This window comes from Pezoporus flaviventris, unplaced genomic scaffold (genome assembly GCF_033815535.1).
Source record: "Pezoporus flaviventris isolate CSIRO_AGI_PZ_B2104156 unplaced genomic scaffold, CSIRO_AGI_Pfla_v1 ptg000066l, whole genome shotgun sequence".
Taxonomy (NCBI): domain Eukaryota; kingdom Metazoa; phylum Chordata; class Aves; order Psittaciformes; family Psittacidae; genus Pezoporus; species Pezoporus flaviventris.
Window position 1 is genome coordinate 24,215,856 of NW_026892614.1, and position 23,185 is coordinate 24,239,040.

At 39.6% G+C, this 23,185-nt stretch overlaps 1 protein-coding gene across 4 annotated transcripts in view; it reads right to left on the minus strand.

Moving 5' to 3' along the window:
- IPCEF1 (interaction protein for cytohesin exchange factors 1) overlaps positions 1 to 22,207 on the minus strand; it is a 41,675-nt gene extending 19,468 nt beyond the window's left edge. Inside the window, exons 1-7 of one of the 4 annotated variants that reach the window (XM_061471549.1) lie at positions 22,124 to 22,207; positions 18,025 to 18,061; positions 17,191 to 17,360; positions 8,680 to 8,753; positions 6,974 to 7,045; positions 4,097 to 4,158; positions 345 to 433 (exon numbers count right to left, since the gene is read on the minus strand). In XM_061471549.1, the coding sequence (XP_061327533.1) occupies positions 345 to 433; positions 4,097 to 4,158; positions 6,974 to 7,045; positions 8,680 to 8,753; positions 17,191 to 17,360; positions 18,025 to 18,061; positions 22,124 to 22,147 (528 nt within the window). In that variant the 5' untranslated portion in view covers positions 22,148 to 22,207. Of the gene's footprint in view, positions 1 to 344; positions 434 to 4,096; positions 4,159 to 6,973; positions 7,046 to 8,679; positions 8,754 to 17,190; positions 17,361 to 17,830; positions 17,992 to 18,024; positions 18,062 to 18,205; positions 18,401 to 22,123 lie in introns of those variants that run through there. The other 3 variants (XM_061471550.1, XM_061471552.1, XM_061471551.1) reach the window with 3 other exon arrangements.
- Between the last annotated feature and the right edge of the window lie 978 nt (positions 22,208 to 23,185).

Sequence of the window (23,185 nt, forward strand, 5' to 3'; positions counted from 1 at the left end):
GCTACTGGGGTCACAAAAAGAAAGAAGATTTGGGACAGATAAAAAAAAATAAAGGAGAAAAGAATAGCATGAAAAACTAGGTTATGGCAGTGTGTTAAAAACCTCACAAAGAAAAGACAGCATGTGTATGAGGCAGAGTGGACACCTTCCTTTCTCCAGCAAGATAAATATTCTTCCATCTGAAGGAGTTGTTCTTCTACAGTGTGAGGGTCCTGGCAGCGCAGCTCATTTCACAGGCATGCAGGGTGAACACTTCTAGCCATTGTTTTAGGTTATTCCTCAAAGGCCCACCACCTCAGCAAGAGACAAGCAACAAGAGACAAGCCATCTACTGTAACACTTACCAAAGGAGGTGGTGTTGGCTGTACTGTGTAGGGGGGAGGTGGCATGTCTGTTATTTCTGGATCATCATGTTCACTTTCACTGTAGCATTCTGAAGCAAACATGGAAAATGAGCAAAAGCAAAGTGTTAGACCAACTCTCATTTATTCCTCACAGAGCTGTGGTAACCAAAGATGACCAAGTAGCATGTTCTGGGCTGCAGACCACGCTGTAACAAGTCTGTGTCTCCTACAGTGAAAATTAACTCACTTGTGATAATGTTACACTACTTCAAGGCAATTTTTTTTTTTTCCTTTTTAAGTAAAAAAAAAAAAATTGCTCATTTGCTATGAATGGAAACATTTGGTGATGCAGCTCTTGGTAGCTTCACAAATAGGCCTGGGTAGGGTTTCTTTGTCCTCCCTTAGCAGCCTTTAAAAGAGGCTGCATCGTGTATAGTAGGAGTTAGGGAGACCTGTTGAAAGTAGCAGATGCTGTCTCTTAATCTCTAACCAGTAAGTTTTCCTGGAGGTAGCAACAGGCGTTGGTGTTTTGACTGCAATTTTGGAGAAAACAGATTGCTTGCATGGTGCTTTGGAAACCATAGAGCAGCCCCACGAGAGCTGTCTGTCACCACATGGTAGCTGACATAGGCACACTGTGCAGCATGGCAGTACACGTGCAGAGCTAGTGCTAAAACTAAACACAGAACTCTAGGACTATACACCCTACTCATTTTTATTTCTTCAATATGAAGCAATCTGGTAGAGCCTTGCAGTCTTTTGACATGTGGCAGAGAAGCAGTTGTGTTGTTTTTTCTGTCACCTACCTGTGCAGCATTTTCTCAGATGCTTTTATAAAGTGGATTAAATGAAGTAATAATCATTGATAAAATAAGACACAGAAAAGAGAAGGTGGTAAATCGCTGCTTCCTATTCCCAAGTCCTGGCTGTAACCACTGGCTAAGATCACATTCCTCTGCTAAATTTCCTGGCATGCTTCAGCCTTTCACATCCAACCTTTATAGGAGCAAGTGCTTGCATCCTGCCCTGCAGCATATGTGGAGGGTGACAGTGCTCACCCCCACCCAACTGAGCTGGGGACATGAAAGGTTAGAATATACAATCAGAGCTTAATGAGGACAATGTGCACAAGTGACATGTCGCAAGAGCAGAGGCTACCCCTGCAGTCTCCTCATCAGCCAGCACCCTGAACTCCCTTTCCTGCCTCCAGCGGCACACAACAGCTTGTGCTGTCCAAGACCAGCTGGGTGTCTCTGGTAGAAGCAACCCTCCAGCTCCGTCCCAGGTGGGCAAGGGTTGTTTACGTTTGGGGAGTGCTTTGTAAGAGTTGAGCTTCATGGGTTCACACCACTAGGAAGCAGTGTGCTGGCAATGGTCTCTGGGAAATCACCTGTGATTATCTCATCTTTTCATTATAATGATACCTGAATGCTTTCTTTTTTGTTACTTTTATGTCATTTGGGGGCTTTCATAAGAACAGCGTGAGGGAAACAAATTTTTAAGAGAGGAGAATTTTACACATATGAGAGAACTTTCTAAGCTGTTAGCAAAGTGAAGAGATTTATTATTTTTTTTATCCCATACTGTTTGCAGAACTGTAGAGGTTTTTAATGGCATAACTACTACTCTATTTACTGGGAAAACATCCTGGCACATGTTAGCATAAACGACTGAGACTGGATACAATAAGACCTATATCAAATTCTAAGCTTCTGTTAATGCCTTCTTGAATAACTCTTAGTAAAGAGCTTATTGTTTCTACAGCTCCCTTTTTAGGCACACTGAAGAACTGAAAAATAATATCAACAGCTGTTTCTGATACTCTAAACAGGCAAATAGGGTTGGGTGGAGGGGGTTAAAATGTATGGAAAGTACATGAATACACAAGAAGTAACATAACAAAAGCCAAGACCCCCTGAAGAGTTATGGTGTGTGATACAGAGGGGAGAACCAGGTCAGCAGGAACAGAAGTGAATGTGGGTAATGACAGCATTTTTCTGAAATACAGCAATGCCTCTGCAGGGACACATCCACCCAGGCTTGTCAGTGGGGTGCTGAGCCCACACTTGAGGCAGCTGCTGGAGCACCTGAGACAAAACATACGTGGAAAGACAAGGAGGTGTTAGACACCAGAATGAGAATGCCTTTTTCTGAAGGGGAAATGAGCCACTGGTTTAAAAGCTGAAGTAATCTTGGCTATGTTGTGTTTATTGCAGGTCTATTAGATAACCTGCTGCTGAGTGGGTTATTTTGTATCTTCCTGACTTTTTTTTTTGTTTTTAATTAAGGTTAGTGGGCTGATTCATTTTGAAGCATTTTCTAACTCTTGATTCAGCCAACACAACCAATACTACACTTTTTTGAGGCTTTTTAAAAAAAATAATTTGTTTTCATGTACAGAATTTTACCATCCTCATCTTCCAACAAACTTGTGAAGACATAGACAACATATTTGAACACTTCCTTCCTAAAATTGCCATGCACTTCTTGCTACATAGCCTAATACTCATTATAGACCTTTATCCTAATTAACTCAGACTGTTTTGATGCAAAACTGGGATATGGGAATTAGCAGGTTTTCTGACAAGAAATAAAGAGGAACCATGAACAGAAAACAAAGAAATTGATGAGACCTACTGAATCTCCAGAAATCAGTGATACTATGTTTACCAGCCCCAAAGCTGCTTTTAGTGGCAGAGTATAAATGGAGCCAGAATATAAACAGAGCTAGATCATACTAATCAACAATGGAATTACATGTCCAAAGCCTGGACCATAAATCATTACAATATTCAGGGAAATGTCAAAAAGGATGCAGTGATGCTTAGACAAAGCAAGCTGTATCACTCCTGTGTTCATACCACTACAAATACCAGTTACTTCATAATGACACGTCCTTCATAACCTGAGCAGTTCTAAATAAGGTACTGGCTACCAGTACTCTAAAATTGGAGAGTCAAAAGGCCATACGATGATATGTATTCCTCAGGTCAGAGTCCATCCCTGGTTTGCTAACTACACTAGCTAGACTAGCTACAGCACTTCTTATTCTAAACTAGCTCGTAGCGTATGTGTCCTCACCAGCAGCTTTTCCAAGCGCTCTGACAGGTGACTTGCTTTGTCCTCTGCCCAGATTTGTGATTCAGGTGCTGATATCCTCCCACCAAAAACTTCTATTAGGTCGGTGTGCAAATTAATAAATGAATAGCTAGGGACCCTTTAAAATTACTCATTCCACAATGAGCTCTTGGGCTTGGCTCTGAAACAAATTGTAGGCTTCAGCACACCACTACTACCACACATACCCCCCTCTCTCCCCCCTCCAACATTGCTGTTGAAACCTCCATGAACAGAGGAGACACTAGGGATGGGTCTACACTGCACAAGGTGCTCCCCAGCTAGTGAGCTCCCAGGCCTTAGCACAACTTCTGTAATATACCTTACCAGCTCAAACCACAGAGTAGTGCAGCTGTTTCTCTTTGCGCTTAGTAGGTTTATAGCAAGCCAGCAACTTGCCAGAAAGTAGTTATCTTTCACAAGATCGCTGAGTGTCTCTCAGTGGTACTATTTCTCACCACTATTTCTTTTTCTGTGATTACCCTGTGCTGTGTCAGTGTCATTTCTCTGAACTCAGTTGGCAGACAAACCCAAGTTGACAATTTAAAAGAAGGAAAAGAGCTGACAAAAATTTGGCCAAGCAAAAACTGGGAACATGATGTAGTTACACACTGAAGCTGCTGTTAGGAGCATACCTTCCTCATTCTTCCCATTGGGTGCCTGAGGGTCTACAGCCATCCCCAGCTTACTTAGCCACCTGTGTTTAAAACAAAGGGAATATAGAGTTAGGGATACTCACATGCTGTTCGGACTAAGTTTTGTCCCTTTCAGATGTGTTCTGCATCACCACATCCATTTTCATTAACCTGAAGACTGTGGTGAGCAGGACTAGTTGCCTGGGACATCATCTTTCCCTGATCCTGAAAAAATCACTACTGATGACCAGGGAGTTGCATTCATCAAAGCTAAAGGAAAAGTATTTATGTGTGCTGTAGCAGAACTTCAATGGCTTAGTCCTGCTAGTGAGGGATCAGCTTTCACCAGAGTGAAGCAAAATGGATTGGAGCCATCGAAGACCATGTCAGCTGCCTTGGCCAAAGCTATCACAGCACAGTCTAAGAATCTAAGCCATTTAAAACCAGACTTTTTGACCATTCTATACTGCTTTCTTCAACTCTGTTTGTACTCCTGGTTTTGCTAAGTCTCACTTCCTGTGTTTCTTTAAGCTATTGATAGTTTTTTTTCCACTTCCCTTCCTAGCTGGCTGTGTTCTTCTAGTGCTAGAAACAATCCCTAGGTATACTTTTTCTATATTGTTTCATTCAGATCTATCCAGGTTTTAAGAACTTAACAAGTGAAAAGGCTCAAGCCTTTCAGATTAAAACTCAAGGCCTAAATAGGAAAGTATGAAAGACAGGAATTAAGGTTCATAACTCTGAAAAAACATTGTGCCTGATTTTGATTCTACTGAAGCAATGGAAAATTTGCTAGTAAGATCATTGTCAAAGTAATTGGATTCTTAGATTGCAGTATGAACAGTAGAGCCACGTAACAGTTCAAGAAAACAAAGTGACCTTTCTGCAAGAGTGGACTATTGACTTTCTTCTAACAGCAAATAGAATGATATTTTTTTAATAAAAAAGTTGTAACAGGAAAAAAGGTTTGCTAAAATCAAGACTTCATTAACCAAAAGATCAGACAGATTGCTAGGAACCATGTGCAATTGGCCAGGTAAATGCATGTAGCTAGCCAGCACACGTTTACTGTTCATGTGTGCATGACAATAGCAAATACATGCTAAAATTAATGAAGCAAATTACTGTATTAATAAATCTACTATTGATTTAATATATATGCATGAAGAGTTACAGAAGGTCATGATCTGTCAAGCATTTATGCGCACCAGTAACTCGACACACATGAATGCCCCAGTGAGTTCAGTGGAACCACTCACATGCATATGTATTTGCAGGACTGGAGCCAAGAGAACAGATGTCTTTTAGCCTGTTTTGACATATGCGTGAGTATGCGTGTACTTTATGTATTAAATGCATGTATTTTATACTTTGCCAAGGAAAACATTATCAGTTACAACAGTGAAGAATTACTGTAGTGTAGTGTAAGCTGCTCTAATGCTAGCCTGTCTAGCTTTAAGCCAAATTGATATTTACTCTTGAAGTGGAGTTTGAAGAAAATCAGTCTGCGGACATAAGAGCTGGGACACCTGCATAGAATTCAATCACTCACTCACATAAGACTAAACGTTTCAAAAGTGTCCTTAGGACACTGAGAATTTCCAATTGGGCTCCAAACTGGATGTTGGCACTCACTAATGTCCTCCATTAGCTCTAATTTTCCTTTTCCTTCTCCTTGCATCCTTCCCTGTCTACTCTCTCAATCAGGGTTACTTTCCCTACAAAAATATTCCTGTCCAGGTGTCCCTCATTCTTAGTCCTCCTCAGTCCATCTGCCTCAAGAGCTTCTCACTCTGTTCAGGAGCTCTGACAGGAAACATGGTGATACATGAACGGATGGTTATCTCTCCACCATCTGTATGCATCTACAGATTTATGAACATAGGTATATGTGCATACACTACTGTAGTATCGTACATCTCTGTATATATATCCCTTTTCATAGGTCAAGCATGTTCTTTCAACCTCTATCCTTTCCTGCTGTGGTAAATATGTATGAAGTCTCCTGTCTGTAGGAGGAAAGAACAGTAAATGCCCTATGAAGAATCTCACGAAGATCACCAGCAGAGACATGATTAAAATAATGGATTAAGAAAGGAGCTCTCTTCCTATTTAGATTATACAGCTTTGTATCTGTATTTGGCCATTTAATGTAATAGCATTATGAACAGACTGCAATCTGAAGTAAAAAAATACAAAGATATGAGATGTATACAAATCAGCCAGAACTGGATCGATAGCATGGAATATCTATTTCTGATAGCTCAGTGGTTTCTAAAATAGTAGTATTTCTATCTATTTTACTTCTTGATTCAAAACTGTGTGAATGAATTGTTGTTCTTATAGATATTTTTTGAAGGAAAATTGCTGATCTGCCATGAGGGTTGATTAACTGCAACATAATTTGGCACTGAAATAAATGCTTACGTACATTAAGAATCAGCCCTTCCTATCCCGGTAACCTTCCCTGTTAATTGACATGATACTCAAAGCAGACACTATAATTTTCCAGCCTTAGATCACTTCTGGGACAAGACTATATTAAGCTTTTCTCTCTTGTTAATTTCTTCCCTCACTTGTCCTAAGGTGATGAACTTGCTATCAAATCCTAGCACCTCTCTAATGGAAAGGGATTTATACCAGCAAATATCATCAACATTAGTATCAAAATCAAGCTAATAATGGAATTCTGATTTCAACTGTCATTAGTGACCAAATAGCAGTAGGCTCCTTCTACACAGTGACCAGAAAATAAAAGAGACTTAGTAATTCCCTGAATAACTTTGTCAACAACCACTTGAGAGGGAGAGAATGAAATTTCAAAGGGCATTCTCAGGCATGAGACAGGATGAAACATGGCCAGTCACTCCTACTTACGTGTTCATTTCCAGAACATTTTCTGCCGCAAAATAAAATGTCTTGATCTGTGGGTGGCTGATCTTAATAGCACTTCAAGAAAAGAAAAATAGAAGAGATATGAAGAAAACTGGTTTACGTAAGAAAGAAAAAATAATAGCTGAATGAATTATTTAAAATATTTATTCACTCCACTATATTAATCTGGATCATCTTATCCATCCAAATAGCTCTTTCCTTAAAATGCTAGTGTATTTTTAGCTTATATCCTTGGCCACACATTATTCAGAGGATATAAACTACAGGAACAAAAAAGGGAGGAATAAAGAATAAAACAAAGACTTTCATTATTGAATTACATAATTCTGTTGCATGCCCACATCTCAAATACCATGTGAAGTTTTTCTTCCTGCAGCTCTGAAAAGCAAAGTAAACTTAAAAAGAGTTCCAAGAAAGCACCAGGAGTGACCCAAGGTATGAAACAGCTTCCATGAGTGGTTAATCAGGCTGAGACCCTGCAGCATGGAAAACTGATGGTGGGGGGAAGGGACATATGGAATAATAAAATCACAAGTGGCATGCAGCAGGTGAAGAGTGGCTGACTCTTCACTGTCTTTTCATAAACCAGTTTTAGGAGGCACCAAAAAGGCAACTAGATGGCAGGCTGGAAACAAACAAAATGGATAGTCCCCTGCCGAGGTTTTAGTTGAACATCCACCACTAAGACTTTCAGTCTTTTTTGTTTGGTTGGTTGTTTTTTTCCTAAAACATAGCCTCCAATCCAGGGACTGTGTGGTTTCTGTCTTTTGTTCCTCATTAAGCAACTTACTCTATCCCATGGAAGCACACCCAGCTGACCCAGCAGCGCTGGTCACTCCTCACAGCTCTCCTGATTTACCCTATCCCAAGTAAGTGATGAACATGTGTTTCTCTTGCAAGCACCTACAGCCAACACCTGCAGTAGTGAAGGGCAACATTTTCCCATGGTACTGTACTATAGGACTCAACTTTGAGAAAACAAAATAGAGCTCTCCATATTCAAAATAGAGGTCCCCTTTCTTTGGAGGAGTCAAGCCCACAGTTAACCTCAGAAACACCTACAGCTAATCGCAGTGTGAGATCTCAGTAGAAGTACAGAGGCTTTCTCTTGAGGGACAGGATAAAAACCATGCTGAGCTTTGTAACTTTGAAGAGCAGCAACACCCCTCCAAACCTTTGAAGTGTAGTCAGAAGGAGCTGCACGTCAGTGCTACGTGTGGTGTTTGGAGAGAATATTTTGAAATGTGTACCCTGCCAAACAGGGTTTGTATTCACTGTACAACCAAAGGTTTCAAGTACAGCCCAAAGCTGCACCACTGAAGCCTAAAGAATAGTTCCAGCTTGGAGGTAATCAGCATTACGTGCACTGTTGTTGACCTCCTTACCTACCAGAAGGTATCCGAGATGGACTGCAACTTGCTCATAATCAGTGAACAAAGAGGAGGGGAAAAAAAAGTATCTGGCATGCTGATCTACTGTTTAATTTGTAGTTTTAACACAGCACATCTGGCAGAGTATTTGCAAAAATATTTTTGCAATATGGTTTTCTTTCATTAGCTCAATTAATATCTCATTATTAATACAACACAGAAGAACTCCCCACAGCTTCATTGCCAGGCACTACTGAGATTCAATTCCTTGCAATGTTGTAAAAATCATGCAAAACTGGAGGCAAGAGATAAACTTACTGCTTTTTTTTGCATTCAATTGCTCGATCCACACTGAAGTCTGGAAGTCTGATAAATCCTTCTGCTTTTTCAGCCTGTAATAAAAAAAAAAAATCACCACATCAACCTATTGGTAAGCTACCAGACTCCAATGCTCAACAATATTTAACATGCAAATGCTTGGTTTTGAAAGCTTTTTATACTGTGAAAATACATGCTTATCACCATGGGGACAGATCATATCCAGTGTTTTGGCCGATATTTGGGAACAAGAAATATTCCTATACCAGCTACTACTTGTGCAAATCCTTGGTGCTAGAAAGCCACCATTCCTGTCTTTGCAAATGGCAGTCTGTGAGCATGGGATTTGTTGTACACTTCTAGATATCAAAGTGGCTGCAAGAGGAAGGATCATCAATTCCTATGACAGTGCTGAGGTAGATTCCCTCTCTTCACCTCAAAGAATTTGTATCAGAGCACCCTTACCTAAGATTCCTGAATAAGTCACAAGTCTAGTCCAGAGACTGAAATTGTCCAGGGCACAATTTAGGTTTGGATCAAACTAGGACTAAAACCAGCAGAAAGCTGTTGGAACCCAATTCCTTTGCAGCCATCAGTGATCACACAACTTTCAACAAAGAGACCAGCCTTGCTTTGTGCATAAAACACAGAAAATGAAACTACTGAACTTCAGCTCTAAACCCAGAAGACCCTTAAAAGAGATGGATAACATAAGAAAGGATGAATAAGGGTTATATCGTCTTTTCAAGCCTGGATATTACATACAATCTCAAAGGAGTGTTTGTTTCGTTTTACAGCACACATGCATTTTTCACAGATGCATAACAGCACCACATATAATGATCTATATATTTTTGAAAAATACATGTCTGAAATAATGTGAATTCAGAAGTGACCCAAAATGATGCTAGGCAGAGATGGTCTCCCCTGGGTAATTGTAACATGGACTATTTTGTAGGCTCATTTATATACGCCTGTATGTAAAGCAGAGGCAATATGAGCTGCTTCCATGCCAGGAGGTGAAACAGCGCAAGGGGATGGTCCTATGGAGCTGAGCTCTGTTGTTATGAACACTGCAAACCAACCTCAGAGGGCTTTGGCCACCCAGATATCACTCTCCTCAGAAATTTTCAGGCACGGTACAGGAGGTAGCAAAAGCCAGACAGATATTTACAGTACACTGTTTATATGCAGACACCCCTTTCTGGATGGGAGAGGGTGTACAGAGCACTGGCACCTCTGTTCTGGGTCAGCTGAACCCTGTCAGAGCAAATCTGAAGTTATCGGCCTCAAATCCCTGTTCTTGCTGCCTGCAGCTGAAATATCTTTCTTTACTACATCTATCTATATTCACCAAATCAGGAGCAATTAGCCTTGGACTCCGTAAGAGGAGCAACGATGCAGGCAAAAGTCTATAGCACATAATATCAGGAAAAACTGTACTTTCCAGACTATAGAGAGCTTTCATTCCTGAATCACATTTTTGCTGTTCCCAGCTCTTATCCCTGGGCACATTAAAATTCTGAAAACGTACACTGAGTTAAAGCAGGTAAAATATACACAACAGTTACAAAGAGAGAGGATAAATGAAGATGACTGACAGTTACTCAAGTCACATTATGCATGAATATAAAGAGACTATAAAAAGCTGTTCATCGAGACAAGTCTTTGAGCTTTGATGCTCAAAAGCATGAATCTCTGAGAACAGAAGTATGGATACAGAATGGATATTTCAGTGGGTGGCTTCCCTGCACCTTTGCTTATCTGTTCTTTGGTATGCAATAACCATGATTCTTGAAGCTTTCATGTATTAAATTTGCATTTTGCATCTTCACTAGTAAATGGTTTTGCCTGCTCCAGGACAAAAAAAAACCTCACACAAACAAACAAAAAAGCCCAAAACACACTTGAACAGTTTTGTTACTTTCAGTACAGAACCATGATGTTTATCAGCATCTGGGCTGGAAAAATTTTTGGGTTTGCAATGTGACTTCATTTGTAACAAAAGAGTGCTTATTTATTTGCTATTCTGTTTTTTTAACTTTCTTTGACTATATTTGTATGTGTCCAACTTGTTTAGAGCCTGGCTTGATGAGCTTCTGTTTCCATTCCACAGGCTGGAAGTTAGTGAGAGTAAACTCACTGAGATAAAACAACAATTAACTAAAGAAACAAAAGAGATTAGGGTTTTTTAGTCCTTTTTTTTTTTTCTTTATATGTATATTTCAGTCGATTACACCTTAAGCTAGTATTTCCATCCCAGAACCATATTTACAGCAAGTATATGGAGATGAGCGGATGAGTACGGGTCAATAAAAGAGGAGTCCTATTCAGGGACTGCATTGTACTAGAGATAGAGAATGCACTATCCTTCATTTCTGTACCAAAAAGTGTGGTAACTCACTACACCAGGTGCAGCAAGAACATTGATATTCCTGTTTGGTTCCCAAGACCAGTTTAAGAACACCATAGACAACTCAAAAAGAGTTCATGAGTTATCAAAGCCATTATTACACACATTGACACTTTCTTCTCTGTAGTATGAATCAATAAACCCAGTTTTAAAAAAGCAGAGACCCATAAGATCCATAAGAAAGTACCTTCTCACCCATACACTAATAAATCCATGGCCTGAGCTAAGTAAGCCATCAGCAGGGTGAGTGGGTTGACTAGGTTTTTGAGTAGGTTTGCCTTACATGTTACAAATGCAACCACAGCTCAGTAGCCATTGGTCTAGTTTGTATCCCACTAATAGCTTAGGATGCTGCACAAGCACTCATGAGGTGATTAAGTCTATGCAATGACATTAGATGACACTGTCGTTACTGTCAGTGTATGCAAATGTTTGAGCATTCAGATTTTGTTTTGGGTTAATGAATTATCAGGACCCTGTAAAGCCAGCGTGAGGACACTCATCAGAGGTGCTTCCACTCATGCAGAGATGGAACTCTGCATGTTGGGATTGAACAGCTAACATATCCAATGACTATCTAAATTAGAGGATTACTGTCTAAATTGTTAATGAAAATAGGTCTGTAGGCTTTGATTTCAGTACTTCACATTTACCAGGCTTACTTACTACAGAGAAATCTCCAGACTCCTTATGCAGTATTTGACATGTTCCAGTTGGTAAAAGATTATGTTTTCACATATGCATACGCTCCCAATACGTTCAGACATTCAGATTGAGTATTAATTCTGTGATTTCACATTTGTTCATTTATAAGAAAAGTTTAATATTTGTTTCATTTTATGTATGAGTGAAAAGAAGGAGGTTAATGGTATGATTTCTTTTTAATGAACTATTGGTATATATCTCAAATATGCCAACTATATAACAAAAAATGGGGGATTGATGAGTATGTAGCTCCATAATTACCAGAAAAGGGGAAGGAAAAAAAGAAAAACAAGTCATAACAATAAAACATTACAACTGTTCTTACAGCCAGCATATAGAGCTCCAAATAAACACTAGGAACACAACATGTGAAAGTCATCCTTTCAGTCATTCTTGGAATGAAAATGACATTTTAAAACATTAAAAGTCTATAGAAGTCTTAAATGTTTTCTTTTCTCAAAAATATTGTCTTTAACATCACTTTAAGCGTGCTATTATTTAACTCACACATTTCACTCAAACTTCCTTCAGATTTTATTGCAATGCTGTAAAATAGCCCTAAAAAGCTCAGATTAAAAGGACCTTGACCTGTTTCCTATTTAATCAGGATGTTTAAAAGAATAGGCTGTTATCTCTTGTGGGTTTTATGCAGGTTAGCCTAACACATAAATCGGCACTTTTTGCTACGCCCAATTGTTATTGTTGAAATTGTTTCCCTACAACAGTCTCTGAAAATGCTTGATGCAAAAAGAAAGTAACCATATTTTCACAGAAATAGGCTTTTTGCTTAAAAAGGTTTCATAGATTTCTGAAATATAATGCATGAATCCACTGAAAGAGGCCAATATAATTTTTTAGCTTGCCTCAATACATTGCCTGAATGTTGTGGCTTTAGGAGATATAGTAAATAATTTAATAGTCCTTTTTCAATATTTAAAGTGAATGTAATGGTGCAGAAAGATTTTTTTTTTTAAATTATGCTGCAAAGTGAAAGTATCTAGTTACTGTGGAATAGCTTCAATCTGTGATTCAGGGCACTCCTCATGGCTCTCCATCACCATGTTTCAGCATTGCCCCCAGAAAACCCTGTGGATGTTGGAGAAACAGATCAGTCCTCAAGCCTTTTTAGTCTTTTTCTCTCTGCCAAGTACACCAGTGGCGCAGCCTATAGAACTGTGAATAATCTGCGTCAGATACTGGACCAGAGGTCCCCAAAGCCCTTGGCATAATCAGCCAACATCAATGACTTTTTCATCCACATACGCAGCTACTGTAACTCAAAGGAGAAGATTTCTGCTTTAAAAGACTGCAATTATACAGCTCTTAGTAAAGCTGTTGGAGTGAGGACCAATTTAAATGCAGTGAAAAGGGAAAAAAAAAAAACAAAGATAGTGACAGTAGATCACAGCCTGCAACCCTTTGATTTTTATATTTATATTTCTTTTCAGTTGAATCCCCATGACAACCATCATTAACACATCCTGCAAAACTGTATTTCAACTCTATCTGAAAAAACAGCTGAGCTATCCTAAAGGCCCACAAGACAGAGACATTTAGTCTTCTGACCCTTTTCAGCCAACACTATCCAACACAGTTGCAACAAGCTCAGAGAGCCAGGAGCCTGGGATTACACATGACAATCTTCCCCTGCCACTCCTTTTCCTATGCAGGAGAACTGATTCTCTACAGGGTTTCAGTATAAGTAAAACTGCCAAAGGGGCGGATCACATTCTGTCCTCTAAACACTTGTCTTCAAGACAGCTGCCTACAGAGAACCGAACAGCTGCCTACTCAATAGAAGAAACCAAATGCTAACAAAAAGTGGTTGTCCAAGGAGTCTGGTATTTCTGAATGCACCCAGAAAGTCTGCTCAGATCCATTTTTTGACATTTCCCATGTTTCCATTGCAAAACCATCCCTTTTGTGTTTCTTCCTAGTCCAAACAGCTTCGCCTCCCCAGACTTTGGGCACCTCCATGCTGCAAACAAAAGTTTACCTGCCTCATGTGGTATCCATGTATTATACCAAGAGCAAGCTTATATGGGAAAAAGTTTCAGGGCAGTCTACCCAAGCCTGCTGAGACTATCAGGGCCCTAAAATCACTACTCACTGCACCTCAGCTGACCTGGATTTACCTGTGTGCTCTGGTTTGCGTTCAGTGAGGAAGCTTGACTCTTGGTGTGTCTGATCTGCTATTGCTGACCCTTCTCAGCATTTTATTATTTTTTTCTTTTTTGAGCAGTGGCTTGCACAACATATTTTATGTTAAATTCAAGGAAATACCATCTGCAAATATCACCACAAGCGTCCTATATTGCCTCCCCCAGCCTGCCTCATGTGAAAGACCCAGAACCAGAGTTCTGAGGCTTGAAGGCAAATTATATCAGTGACAGAAACATCCAGAGCTTTGTGGGAGCCTGAAGACACTTCATAGAGAACATGGTGTCAGCTGAGGTTACCAACCCAAATCCAAGACAATACACGTTCCTGTACAAATTCCACCCACTCCCTATTTTCTCCATCTCTGTTAGAAAAAAGGTCCAGCACCCTGTTGCTATGCTACAGTTGTCAGTGTCTGGCTGACTGCAGTTTCCACACAGCCACGAAAAAACATGCTTGTTTCTCACAGGAATGAAACTAGTCAGGCAGAGCTATGGGCAGCCAGTGTGCCCTGCTTCCTTTGACCTCAGCACTGCTCCTCCACCAACACCTTTTGCTTCAGCTTGTATAATAGGGCCCATCATGAGAACCGTCAGGCACATGAGGAGCAGGACTTCTTTTTCCACATAACTATGAACTTAGGATTGTCATCTTGAATGCCTTGTTGGGACAGAAAATTTACTTCACTGAAAGCAATGGAAGTGTAAGCAGTGTTAAAGCTAGATAGTAAGAAGAAATATCAAGCAAGTTATTATGTCACTGCTATTTCTGTTTCATCAATTGAAACATGAAAATATCTGTGAAAATACAACAGGTCTAATTCATCTCGGATATGAGACTGAGCATGGCTGTGGTCTCATCAGTTTAAGTAAGCAGATCTTAGCACAGGACACCTTCCCATACCTTACCGTTACTGACATTCTGCAAACAATGCCTGAATCTACACTTGTGCAGAGGCTGCACTTCAAGTTGTCCTAGGAAACCTTGGGGTTTTAACATAAAATAATGTGTGAGAGTCAGCAGAAGTTGAAAGCAAAGGAGATGCTACCAGCTAGCATGTTTACAAGAACTGTGATAGGTGAGAAAGGCTGACATAAGCCAGCAGAATTTTGAAGCCATATGACCTCTTTAGAGCATTTGAAATAAATGTTGCCACCCGTTCTTCAGCCTTGTTCATCTGGGGGCAGTCAGTGGCAGCCAGAAAGCACGCATGAACTAAAAGGACGAGTTCACACAAATGATAAATCCTGTCTAGAAGCACTGGAATCAGCATGCCCCATAGTTTCTCTGGATCTTGAGTGCAGATTTTAGCCAGGCCAGTGGAACTATAGGAAGTAGAGGACTTTGCACAGCTCCCTCAATACCCTTGTCTTCCCAGAAGGCAAACTTTGTATAGTCTTGCCTTGTTTTATTTCCTCTCAGCTTGTTTGTTCCTCAGAATAATTCCTTTCTGACACTTTCCCTGTCTAAATGGCACATCAGCCAGCCAGCTCACCTTTCTTTACACTGCTTGGACAGAAGTAGGGTATTAATGCTACTGATAAGTTTATCTGCCGTGTCTCTTTCTATTTTCTCTTTCTCACATAAATGTATTTGACTTGGTCTTGAAGCAGACTATCATGCCACAAAAACAACAGCCCAAGACCAATAGAGTTGTTTTCAGTTTTCCTTCCGAGAAGGATAACTAATACATCTTTAAATGCTAGTCAAAATTTTCATATTGTTTAAAGAAAAAAACAACACTATACCCACAACTGGAGGGAGAATGTGAAATACTCTTTACATGAGTGAAGTTTTGTTTAGAGCTTGGGGATTTACTTTTTTTTAATGTTTTAAGCCATTTTTTTTGTTCCCTGAAACAGCAAGGTTTTTCATGAGGATTACTGCAATAGAAATAAAACAAGTGGGAAAAAATCCAGAGTGCATTTAATTTCATTAAATGCTAAGAATTTGTAAGGGTTTCTTCAATTTTTCGTCCTTTGCTGGGCCTGGGACATGCTGATTGCCAGAGCAGCTCATCTGTATTTAGAGAACCTGTTGCCCATCCACAGTTCCACACTGAAGCTGCTAAGTTTCAACCTATGCTGTTGCTGGTGTCCCCTAATCCCCTGCAAACCCTAGTTCTGGGCTCTGTCAGTCCGTCATTTGAATGTGATGGCAGGTTTTTAGATGTAACAGTGCAAGACAACAAGGTAAAGAGAAAAATTATGCTCAAATCTTCATTGGATGGGCAAGACACCCTCTGCCCTGTCAAGGTCAGCTGTAGCAAACAGGCTGGAGTAAAGCCAGCTGATGACTGCTCACTGCTGCTTTGCACTCAGCCATAACCTTTCATTAAGGAGGTTACTCTGGATTTCTCGTTGCCTCTTTCTCCCATCACCCTTTTTCAGCTTTTAATTCCTAGTTTCTTCAATTGATTAGAGGAACTCAGGCCTTGCTGTTCTTCATCTTAGATTATTTCCCACTGGCACAGAAAGTAGAGTAGGCTGCTTGGGCTCTATCAGCAGGAAAGAAATGCTATCTATACCAGCTGTCCTGAGGGAAGCTTATCTTCTGAATAGAAAGCTGGACCTTGAATTCGAAACAGTGTCGTCCTGCAGATTTGACATTCGGCATCAACTCATCAGAGCAAAGAGTCAGCAGAATGTGGTAATATTTAATTACACTGCTCTGGATGAAACGTCAGCAAGACCAGGAGTAAAAACCTCACCAATTGACACTGCTCGTATCTGCAACCCTACCAGTATGAACTGGGCAGAGAGAGAACGAAAAAAAAGGGAGAAAAAAGGCGCAGTAAACAAATAAACAGATTAATCTCAGCGTTGAAGGAGATTGAGAGAAACATAGGAGAGACTTCTCAAAATTAAACTAATTAGCAGTGAAAAAGTATTCCTGTTTTGAGTCTTGATAGCAAGTGTCTACAAACTGCCAAACCCCAGAAAACCTTTCCCAAATTCAAATGCCACCACTGCCTGTGAAGAGCAGCTTTAAAGGGCAGAACAGACAGCAAGTTAACATTTTACAAGTACTTGCTGAACTTGAAACACAGTTTTCTGCATGTTTCACATTCACATAGACACTTCCCAGATTACAAGAAATGTCAGGACTAAGAAATAAACCCAGTCATCTGTACATTTCCCGGGTGCATCTAAGTTGCGATCCCTGCTTCCCTTCTCTTGGTCCCAGCAGATCTGTTTGTCCAGCACCCAGAGCTGGATGAACGGTGTACTCACCAACTGACTGCTGTACCAATACAGCGATGACTCCTTCAGTACACACCAGAACTTTTTCCATTTGTTGCCAATGAAAGCTCCTTTTTCCTTCTTTTTGTAGAGCCATCCTTGGCAATCAGCTTGCCCCAGCTCTTTACACGATATCCTCCGTCGGCTCATTATAAAGAACCCTGTGCCATTAAAAATACAGTGTTCTGCTTGTTTAAAAGTGCATCACCAGGAAAGATGCCAATTAAAGATATCAACCTTACTTAGCGAGTAATCTCAGCAAGTCACCCAAGCATATCTTAAAATACACTTAGAAATCTTTCAGTTTTATAATGGCTGTGACAGTAACACACGCTCATTTGAAAGGCATTCTGATGTGCAGAAGGAAAATAGTAAGCTGCAGATAAAGCAGATACTAATTAATGCTAAATAGCAATATAGGAGTTTTTGTAAATTATAAATACATCCTTTGATCCTTTTAAGAGAAGCATGCATGTATTAGCTTTCACACAGCTGCACTGAAAAGAATACATCTATTAAGTCAGCTAGAGAAAAACTATTATGCCAAGTACATGAAAACCGCTAGTGTGTGTGTATGTGCAGGCAGCTGATTCTACCTCACTCATTTTCAGCTTTGATTCAATTAACATACCACAAGGATTTAGTCCAAAGGAACAGCCCGTTGTCATTTTTCTCAGAATCAGTGCAAGAATCAGTGGAGTTACAAAGCAGCCTTCCACGAGCTGAGTAGCAGTATAAAATCCTCACCCTCCCAAAAATAAGACATACTAAGAAAATAACAAAAGAGAAACCCAGGAGAGAAAAGAAAAATCAATCTCTCATTACCTTGACTTTTCTTTTTTGTCTTCTGACGCAAGGGAACCTGTAAGAAATGCAGGAAGGAAAGAAAAGAGGAAATTTCAGATTGTGTTGCAACATTTGTGTAGAAAGGGGAGGGGGAAGCTAGAGAAGGACGTTGTGGTGAAGCTGGTGGTATATGCAGGATGGAAACGCATAACCCACTCACTGCTGAAGGGATGTTAGCAGCTGAAGCATAAAATGTGTTAATTAAAATTGATGTATATATAGTTGAGCAAGAGCAAACGTAACTATTACATGTGTCTGTCTACTGATGCTTCTGGTTTCACACACATAGGCAGCTTCTACTTTGCTATATGTTTGCCTGAATTATATTCTGTGTTTAGAAGTTAAAAAATAGAAGTCAGCACTCCAGCATTTTAATGCTTCATTACACTCCACGAGGGGGATTTACAAACATGGGAATATTAAAGATATACACCAGAAGCCTGTTTGTCATTTATCTCATTCTAAGATATTCTGAAAAACAAACAAAACCAGAAATTTATTTTTCCTTTTTTTTTTTTTATTTAGGGCAAGGAATGTATTTCCCCCATGTAAGACTTTCAGAATATTACTCTAAAAAAAAGAAAGAAAAATCACACAAACCTGGCAGATTATCCAAATTGTAAAACATACATATGCCAGAAGTTTGCCATTCCACACATGAGTTTTAGTCACTGCAAAAATAACACAATTTTATTATATTTACTTATTTGCAGTTTATGTATTTTATCCCACATAAAGGCATAGGAAATGAAACTAAAAGAGAAGACCCGAGACCAAAAAAGAGGTCATTAGAAATATAAGGTCTGACTTTTGGAGTAAATTCTCAGACAGGCTGGTTGCTCATGTGATTGTGAACAAATCGCTTGACTTCTCTTTGCTTCAACCTTTCCATCTTTAGCGTGGGAGCAAAAGCATTCACCTTTTTCCATTTTTAGTGAGGTTTTGAAGCCTCCAGAGGACAAATGCTGGATAAGTGTATGTTGGATAATGTATATTTTAATATGCCAGCCACAACATTGCTATGCAAAGCTGGTAGCTACCTGATCCACTGCGGAGCTACGCTGTGAACATCCCTAATGCAGCCCCTCTGCCTAGCCAGACAGCTTTTCAGGAAAACAAAACCCCATTTCATGTAATTATTGAAGGATCTGATGGCTCTTCTCACAGGCACATTAAAGGTGAGTAAAGCTACGCCATCTGGAAATAGAAGAGACCACTGTCACCAGGGTTTACAAGAGCTAGAACTTTCTCTAACCAGTGATCTTTGCAGCATGCATCATAGAGTGCAGAACCGCGGATCACGGTTGTGTGCTTTTCTGTGCTTATTTGAGATGACCTGAACGACACACTTGTGGGAGGCTTTGCCAGGAATGAATAATCCCAGACTCCTGCTTAATCATCATATATTCATTTTCCTTTTCTCCTTCTCCTCCTTTCCTTATTTTTTCCTTAATTTTACCACTGCCTCTCTCTGACTATTCTCCATGACAACAGACAAAGAAAAGCAATGAGAAAACACATCAGCTCTATTAGAGACTCTGCTATTTCCCCATCCTATATGGTCCACCCTTCATATCTTCATTCCAAAGAAAATAATGTCCTATTTAGGACACACAGAAATAATGTATGGCCTCAGCGAATCAACGGGTCACATAGTCACACCAATTACTTTCCTTTAAAACTACCCAAAGTGATATTAAGAAAAACAAATATGAATCAGCTCTCCCTGCACAAAAACTGTGTAGTGGGGCAATGTCATACCTTTGCCATGACACTGAAGTGGGATCATTTTATCTTTTGACCGATATAAAGTTGTACAACAAGAACAGCAATACTGAGACAGGATGTGGTTCTCTGTTAACAACCAAGGAAGTAAATCTTTTCACTAACTTTATTGATGATCTAAATTAAAATAACACAGTCTCTGCCTCATCTGTCAAGAAAGGGTTAATATCCATATTATGTAAATTATCTGTTAGGGTCCACTTTATATACAAACTGAGGAAAAATCTGGTTGCTGGTAAAAGCAAAAAGAATTTTAAAAATGTGCATTTATTATTCAACAATAATGATGGTAACCTTGCTGCAAGTTGACAGAGGTGATGAATCCCCATCCCTCATATTTTGTGGGAAGAGTTGGGAAAATAATGGTGGAAGGAAGGGCATTTTGCCCAGCCAGCGTTGTATCTAGTTTGCCTGGATAAAATCAGTGATAAATCTGTAATAATATTATTGCTGAGTGAGATTTTGTAAATTAAGTTACATTTCTGGTTGTCTTTCCCAGTATTCCTGAAAGCTGAAGTAAATTTTCAACAATTAATCCTAAACCTGGAGTTCAGCAACTTTTAAATGTTTTGTTTAGTGATGTTTAGAAACTTAGCATCGTGTTTTAAAAAATAAAATACCTGGTTTGCTCCACACGAGAAACATCTGTAGCAATGAAATCCCGTGTTATTCACAGAATTGCCTTCCCAAATGTTGTTGATTTATGAACAAAAATATGCAACCTCTTTCTCCAAAGCACCAGTGTTTGAAGTCAGATATTTAATGAAATAAAGAAACAGTTTTCAGTAAAAACTGTTTTCATCTTAAACCGATAGAAAACCTATACTGAAATGAATCCACGACAAAATTCATAAAATGCCTCACCAGCAAGACTGAACTCAGCTTTCCACAAGAATACAACACAATATGGAAGACAACAGTCTCTCATTTCAGTGACTTTGTGTGAACATTAAGAGATACTTTGGGGTTTCACTCTTAATGGAGACATTAATGCCAGTGCAAAATAAAGAGAAAACAATGGAAGGCAGAGTTATTACCAGTACAACCGGAGATACTGACCAGGTGTGTAACAGCAGTTTCAGATGTGAATGTATGGTAACTATGAGACATAGTCACTAGAACAGTCTGAAACTGAACCAAATGTCATGATTTTACTATGCTTCTGACAGTGGTGGGAGGTTCTCTATAAAGCTCAATTTCCTGATAACAAATTATTTATTTCATTATCACAGGTTCAACAAAAAAACTATCAAACAAAAAACAAAATTGGATCTATTTCTAGCTCTTGTTGTTACCAGGAAAAATCCTAGAGCAATAATCCTCAGAAGGCTCTGAAATAAATGCAAAATGTTACAGCTATTTGCATCTTTAGGGGGGTTGTAATTTTTTTGCAAGGCTGGCAATACAGGGTAGGTTTTGATCTTTTTTGGTAGGTTTTGGTTTACTCAGCTTGAGGGCTGAACAAGATGGAACAGTGATCCTGCAGGACAGTGCAGGCTTCAAGCTTGCTATCCATCATCCTTCTTCGTGGCAAATACACCCATGAGCCAGTTGCAAAGGGAGCTGTACAACCAAGTGTTGTTCACAGCCACACCTGTGCCAGGTGGGCACTGCTGATGAGCAAAAATGTACCAGAAAATTGACAACTTCAGTGAGAGACCTCTGTCAGTTTAGAGTTCTGATTTTTCCACAGAATCACGGTATGGTTGAGCTTGGAAGGGACTTCAGAAGGTCATCTAGTTCAACTCCCCCAACTCAAGCTAGGACACCTACAGCCAGACCATGTCCAGACAACTTTTGACCATCTCCAAGGATAAAGACTCTACAACCTCTCTGGGCAACCTGTGCAGTGCTCGGTCACCCTCACAGTAAAAAAGTATTTCCTGATGTTCAGAGGGAACCTCATCTGAACATTTCTGTGTTTCAGTTTGTGCCCATTGTTTCTGGTCCTCTCACTGGGCATCACTGAAGAGAACCTGGCTCCATCATCTTGCACCCCTCCTTCTGGTATTTGCACGTATTAATAAGATCACAGAATGGTGAGGGTTGGCAAGAAGCTGATCTAGTTCCAACCCCTTTGCCATGTGCAGGGATGCCTCACACTGAGCACGTCACCCATTTAATTCTTAGAGCAGAACGCGGGCAGCCTGTGTTGATTTCACCACTTGGCCTGGCCCATAAGGAAGATCTGGTATGGACATTGATACTGTCTTCTATGATTACAAGGATGCCACCCCAATGTACTACCTCTTCATCTGATCAGTAACCCTGGCATAACTTCAGTTATACTTACAACAGCATTGCCATCAGTTTCCATGAATGGTTTCAAAGCTTAGTGGGGAAGCTGTAAAAAGAGAAAGTATTGTTTACTTAAGCTCTGCATTATGGTTTCATATAATGAAAGTCTTGGCAGTAGAGTAAAAAAAATGTGTTAATAACCTTTGACCTGCCAATTTCTACCCTCCCTTCTCCACCAACCCCCTCAAAAAGAGGACCTTTTCCAAAGACAATGCTATGTGAACTGGTTTTACTGATTTAGAAGTCAACCAGTGATAAAGAACACTGACACAAATCCATCCAAGCTTTTCTATGAAATAAACAAAACAAAGCTCACGGATGTGATTGGGATTTGCTTTATGGTTGGTCGGGTTTTGTTTTGGGTTTGGGTTTTTTGAGGGGTATTTTTTTAGGAAATACATCAATATGTAAAATAGGGGTTCGGTTGGGTTTTGTTGTTGGTTTTTTTTGGTTCATGTTGTTTGGGTTTTTTTTACTTTTGAAGAAGTCTAGATTTTTATTTCCACTTTGGCTGAGTAATTCCCAGTATTTTCTGGGAATTCTAGTTAGGTAAATTGCCAGCGTTCCTTGACAGGATAAGATCTCATACTGGACTACCCATTTTATAATGAATTGTAATTTTCTGTTCCAGATAGAAAAATCTGCGCAGTCCAGCAGTAGACAGTAGTGTTTCTTTTCCAAAGATACACAAAGTTAGTAGTTATCCATTTAGGTGACACTTTAGGTGATTTCATTTGATAAACAATAGTCAGCTCCCTTTGTGATTGTCCTTTGCCTGGTAGGATGGATACGTGACAAAAGAATCAGTGCAGTGTACAAGATAAACATACCAACTTTTTAGTGCAGCCAAGTTCCTAGAAAACTCACCCCTTTGCATATGAAAGAATCACTGAGTGAAATGGAAGAGGATACAAAACTCTGCTGAAGTGAGCAAGAAAGATTTGCAGAAATAGAGCCACACTTCTGAAGCATTTCTAACAAGAATTTTTTCCTGTTACTAGAACAAGTAATTTTAAGATATGTGCTATTTTTCATACATATTTGTTTTAGTTTGAGA